Source organism: Rutidosis leptorrhynchoides, chromosome 9 (assembly GCF_046630445.1).
Source record: "Rutidosis leptorrhynchoides isolate AG116_Rl617_1_P2 chromosome 9, CSIRO_AGI_Rlap_v1, whole genome shotgun sequence".
NCBI lineage: Eukaryota > Viridiplantae > Streptophyta > Magnoliopsida > Asterales > Asteraceae > Rutidosis > Rutidosis leptorrhynchoides.
In genome coordinates this window covers 305,364,359-305,370,246 of record NC_092341.1, presented here as the reverse complement: position 1 = coordinate 305,370,246, position 5,888 = coordinate 305,364,359, and the positions used below count along the sequence as shown (strand labels likewise).

At 33.7% G+C, this 5,888-nt stretch overlaps 2 protein-coding genes across 2 annotated transcripts; one reads left to right on the top strand and one right to left on the bottom strand.

Moving 5' to 3' along the window:
- The first annotated feature begins 854 nt into the window (after positions 1-854).
- LOC139868940 (uncharacterized) lies at positions 855-2,933 on the top strand. The gene is made up of 7 exons (XM_071857272.1): positions 855-863; positions 1,322-1,454; positions 1,537-1,613; positions 1,907-2,005; positions 2,110-2,180; positions 2,256-2,346; positions 2,817-2,933. Exons 1-7 carry the CDS (start codon positions 855-857, stop codon positions 2,925-2,927), a joined length of 591 nt encoding a protein of 196 aa, XP_071713373.1. The 3' UTR covers positions 2,928-2,933.
- A 1,251-nt stretch (positions 2,934-4,184) lies between these two features.
- LOC139866068 (17.8 kDa class I heat shock protein-like) lies at positions 4,185-4,681 on the bottom strand. The gene has a single exon (XM_071854197.1). It carries the CDS (start codon positions 4,675-4,677, stop codon positions 4,219-4,221), a length of 459 nt encoding a protein of 152 aa, XP_071710298.1. The 5' UTR covers positions 4,678-4,681; the 3' UTR covers positions 4,185-4,218.
- Between the last annotated feature and the right edge of the window lie 1,207 nt (positions 4,682-5,888).

Sequence of the window (5,888 nt, the reverse complement as noted above, 5' to 3'; positions counted from 1 at the left end):
ATATTTAATATTAAATTTGTTTAGGTAAATTAAAATTATAAATAAATACAAAATACGGAGTAAATAAAAATAAATACAAAGTAAATAATAATAATAAATATAATAAATAATAAATTAAATATTAAATATTACTAATAAATACAAATAAAAAAGAAAGAAAAACTGTCAGTGGCTAAGAAACACCAAAAATGGCTTCTTCATCACTACTTGTTCTTCTCAGACCACCACTCTCTGCCCCTTTGATTCACCGCAATCTTCATCTTCAAATTCCATCATCAAAATTCAGTAATCCCAGAATCTTCAAATATTTCAATTTCAAACCTCATTTACTATTAACAAACGCCCTCACCGAATCATCAAATTCATCCGATTCCCCCAATTCCATCGGTGCACCTGACCCCCAATTCCTTATTCAAGAACTCGTTGTACGTAATTTTATTCAAAACCCCATTTATCATTATCTTCTTAACCAATATATAAATTCTAATTTAGGTTTTTGTTAATTTGTTCTTCATTTACTTTCTTACTACCAAAATGTGCGTCACACAATTATTATATAAAATACAATACAATGACTAATGAAACATAACTGAAATACAGTAAAATAAATCTAATTATGAATGTGAGTTTTGTTCGTTTTATGATGATTTTGCAGGAAAGTTTCAAACTTCCTCCTGATTACTTTTCGCAACTCCCTCGTGATCTTCGGTTAGACGTTAGTGAGATTCTAGATTGTTCTTTTACGGAGTAACTTAACAATTACTGTATAATTTTTCAAATTTAGCTTATTGTTACTAATTTGTGTGTGTTTGTAGCTAAATGATGCTGCTTTTGATCTCTCCAATGGGCTAGTGATGGAGCAGGTTAGGAGTTTATTGTCTTTTATTAATTTCTTTTTGTTCAAGAATTGTGTTTGAGCTCATTAGCAATGATATTGTATTCGTGACTAGTCGTGTTCAAATGTTGTTAGAGATATTAGTGTATGCTTTGGCTGACTGTTTAAAATTTTTTAAGTGATTTGTGAATATGTAATTCAATTTCTAACTCCTTGATTAATGTATAATCACTGATTATTGAAGAACCAACAATGTATATCAAATGGCTTTTGATCATCAACGAATAACAGATTAATTATCGATTTAAAAATTGAGCTCATGGGTGGATGTATATTAGTAAAATTTGAAATCAGGTTCTCTAACGAATACTACAGATGCCATATTTCGTTATGCAGAGGTTTGACTTTTAAAGTCAGAACTGTATTTTTGCTCAAAATTATGTTTTCAATGAAACGTGAACTCACATTGTTGAAAAATGTTATCAGTGTGGACAAGAGCTGGGAATGACGTTGTTAAACATTTCTCGAGCCTGGGAATCGGCTGATACGTCGACATCAACAGCCTTGGTCAACAATTTACCTGTACTGGTCAACTCTCTAACCAACAACAAAAAATCAGGCAAGAGTTAAAGCAAAAGATTATAAGTCCATTAGTAAAAGGGACTTAACTCTAAGCTGTTTTATATATTTCTGCTGATTAGCATTTGGGAAACGTTTGACTTCTGCTGGAAGAAGGTTTCAGTCGATGGGACAATATGGTCAAGGTGAACTACAAAGGGTAACCTGTTTTAACCTTAATTATTTGCACGTTTAATGCATTTCTACACCTTTTAATAGAGGTGACAAAATGAGTGGGTCAAGTGGTAATTTCTTCTTTCAACTAAGTTTCAAGTCAAAACGGTTTGGGCTGATTTGAAATGTCCAAAGTTTATAACTTTTCATACCCAATTATTCTGTCTTATACAAAAGTTATCTTATTTTGATTTGCGGTCAATTCTTTTAGTTTTTATAGTGTTAAAAGGTGAAAAGTCGAAACTTGTTTTTATATATGATGATTGTATATTGGTGTAGATTTCGAAAGCTATGATTTCAACCGGGAAGCTTCTTTCTTCAACTCCCGAATCTGAAGAAACTAATGAAGAGTCAAAAGTTGAAACTCGGATGTTTAAGGTGCTCAATAATTTTGTGAATTGAATACACATACGACAATTTAATATTATGTGTGTGTGATTGTGTGAATGTTGTGTACCTAATAAATTTATAATGTTTTCTAGTTTGGAGAGCTTCAAGTTGAACTAACACGAGAGAAAGCTTATATTGGTGCTGCAATCGCCTTTGTTTATGGGTAATTTTTACCCTTTTATATGTATATATATTTTCATTTATGGGTATATAACAGTAAAAGCAACAAAAAATGTAGGATTGTATCATGGGAAATAAGTCAAGGTATTCAGAATATACCGGAGAGCTCATTTCAGTACGCGAATGATAATGCTTTGGCGATTGCTAAGGTACATGAGTTCTTCTTGAAACTGATTCATGAAACATCTTTTATATAGGTTTCAAAAATAAAACCTTGAAAATAATAAAAAGATATGTTAAAGAACAATTTTGTTGACTTGATCCCATGTGGTCACATATATAAGAAAGATTAGGGAACTATCCAGTGTTGCAAAAATCAAGATTAATCGCTTATTAATCAGTCTGTGAGCGGTTTTCGGTTTGATTAGGTAAAATCCGTCCAAAATATCTAACACTAGCGATTAATCAGTCAAACTAGCGAGTAAGTGGTCGAAGCAAGTATAATTGGTCAACATAAATTAATCGGTCAACGTATGACGGGAATAATCGGTCAACATTGATCAAAGTCGAACTTAGTTGATATCCAATTGATCCCTGCAAGGTCCCGTCCAATTAAACCTCCATTAGTGATTTTTGCATTATAGTTGGATTTTAACGGTGTCTAATAAATTGTTATCAGTCATTGCGTGGAGCTTTACTTGTTGCTTTCTATGGATCAACGGTTTTGTCTGGGTTCGCAACCATCGGGTTAGCACTACTTGCTCGAGAACTTAAATCTGGAAAAAAGTGAGAGCAGTGTTATGAAGTCGCTAATTCAGTAAATTTGTGAGGCTTTTGTATATGATGATGATAGTTTGATAACGAGTTTTCCTTGCTCTAAGCATCTTAATCTTATATGTACACATTACACAAAGGCAAAATGTGTTTCTGTGAAAACTTTTGCTATGATTCACATGTTTATAACTTTTGCATCCCAAATGGTATTTCATCACAAACAAACATCCATGTCGTAAACGATTCGTTTTGTATTTAGTTATGGTTATTACTAGGGTGAACCGGTCACGGTTAATTTGATAATTCTAGTGATTTCCTGCGCCCACCGATTAGGAAGAAGAATGATCATCAAAAGCGAATGGAAAAAGTGGTTCAAAGTGGTGCGGAGATGGATATGTTTGGAATTTTAGTTTTATTGTATTTCGGTTCCTGTTTTTGTAGCTCTTCCATATTCGTAATTCGTTGTGATCGGTTTCTTTTAGTTTTGGTTATGTTTCAGTGTAGGTTACTAACACTCAATATAGATAGTTCACTTGGAAACCGCTAATAGTTCGCTTGGAAACCGCTTTCTAGGTACGATCCTCGTTATGTTTCGGTGTAGATTTGGTAAGACTCGGTATAAATAGTTCGTTGAGTCTCACTAGGGTCCTTTATTACACGTTCTTTTGTTGAATTTATTTTCTTTTCAAAAACGTTTTCTGATGTTATAGTGTTCTCCTTATTTTTTGCCTAAAAAAAATCCTAAACAATTTAAAATCGGAAATTTATCGTTTTTTATTCAAGTTTCAAATGATGTTGCAAAACTATTAGCAAACGATTTTGTTACTAAGGGTGCGTTTGATAAAACTGAATGATTTAGTGCTGAATGGTTCAGAATCTGAATGGTTCAAAGCCTCTGAATAAAATTTACTCTGAATGAAAATAAACTGTTTGATAATCATTTATAATGAACGATATGAACTGAATAAAACTACTTTATTAATGTGTTATATTAATAAAAAATTTAATATACTTGTTAGTTAATTGATTAAGATATAATTTCAGCATCATATGTCATTCAGATCAAAAACAAACACACTAAATGTTAAATGGTTCAGCAATCAATACTGAACCATTCCATTAAAGAAGTAAACAAACGCAACCTAACTCATTACTTTGTAGCATTCCAAACTTACGAAACAGAAATCCTTATAATCAAACATTTTATTAACATCCAATATTACAAAAGGCAAAAAGCTTACACAAGAAAACACATTACACAATAACTATCATACTCATAAAGTCATAGACACCATAAATCAACATTTTTAACCCGAAATTTCAATGGACTTAACATCAGGCTTCTTCACATCCTGTTTCGGCACCGTAATCGTCAGCACACCATTTTCCATAGCAGCTTTCACTTGATCAATTTTCGCATTTTCCGGCAACACAAACCTCCTCGTAAACTTACCGCTACTACGTTCAACACGATGCCATTTATCATTCTTATCTTCTTTCTCAACGTTTCTCTCACCGCTTATTTGTAACACCTTTCCTTCTTCAACTTCAACTTTAATTTCTTCCTTTTTAATCCCGGGAAGATCGGCCTTGAACACGTGAGCTTCCGGCGTTTCTTTCCAATCAACACATGCGTTTACCAGTGCAGATGTTTCAGACGATGAAGGAATGTTCTGGAAGTCTCTGAATGGATCCCATACGTCGAGTGAAAACGGGTCGAAAATGTTGTTTCTTCGGCTACCGAATAAGCTTGGGATGATCGACATTTTTAAGATAGAAGAGTGAAATTTGTTTGATCAATTTGCTTTGTTTTGATTTTAGTTTGAGAATTTTTGAACGTGATTAGGATTTATATAAATGAGCCGGGAACCTTCTGGAACTTTCATGACTGTGAGTATGCTTGTCAAATATGGAAACGTAAACAAGATTCTTGATCCTTCCTTCCATTACAGAAGCTTCTCGATTATTCTGTAATTGATTTTAGATATTTACTCCGTATTTTATTGTGTTTTATTATTTATCCTATATACTAATATGCATGGACAAATTCGTAATACATGGACAAAAATTCGTAGTTTCAGTTTTATCAGACTGTCGTTTTGAGTTTGCGTTCACACTACAACTGGCCCCTCAAATTCGGCTTCATTTACACAACGACCCCCAACTTTCCACTTTTTCAGGGGTAAAAATCGTAAATATATAATTTTTTAAAAATAAAAGAAAATAATTCCACCCGTATTTTTAACGGGCCCTATCTTCTCGCTCGGTCCGAGTTAAATTTTTCCGAGACCACCGTTCAACTCGAAAAAATCAGACGGACACAACGGGACTAACTATGCGCGAAACGGGCATCGTTAAAAACACTAAATAACGGGCCCTATATTCTCGCTCGGTGCGAGCTAAATTTTTCCGAGACCACCGTTCAACTCGATATTATTTTACGAACAAAACGCGACTAACTATACGTGAAATGGACATCGTCAAAAAAACACTAAATATTTCGAGCTATATTTCATACATATACATACACGTCCAACAAACAACCCAACCTACTAGATATATTAGGTACCAAACAACGTATATCCAAATCCGACCGCGTGTTGAATACAACCGCAGCAACGCGCGGTCGAATTTTTTCTAGTTACCAACAACTCAACGCACCCATGGTCGACGAATACGGATACTTGATATCCGTGATCTGTCCATCAAAATTTTTTCTTTACACTAGCGTACATGTTTACCCGCCAACGGGTAACTTTTTTTGCCCGTACTCTCGACTCGCGAGTAAACTCGTGTGATGACTCGGGAATTTCCGACTAAATTTAAACTTTAATCTTTATATGTTCTGACACGATAAGCAAAGTCTGTAATGTTGAGTCTCAAAATGTTCGAACTATTTTCACGAATTCAATTACCCTTTGACTGCGTTCGACGATTCACGAACCTTTAAATGTAAACAGAAATATAAATAATTATA

Bases quoted from the DNA above. Each gene is read 5' to 3' on its own strand.
- LOC139868940 (XM_071857272.1), top strand. The intron at 2,181-2,255 runs GTAATTTTTACC...CAAAAAATGTAG, and splicing joins GCAATCGCCTTTGTTTATGG to GATTGTATCATGGGAAATAA. The intron at 2,347-2,816 runs GTACATGAGTTC...AATTGTTATCAG, and splicing joins ATGCTTTGGCGATTGCTAAG to TCATTGCGTGGAGCTTTACT.
- LOC139866068 (XM_071854197.1), bottom strand. From the start codon at position 4,677: ATGTCGATCATCCCAAGCTTATTCGGTAGCCGAAGAAACAACATTTTC.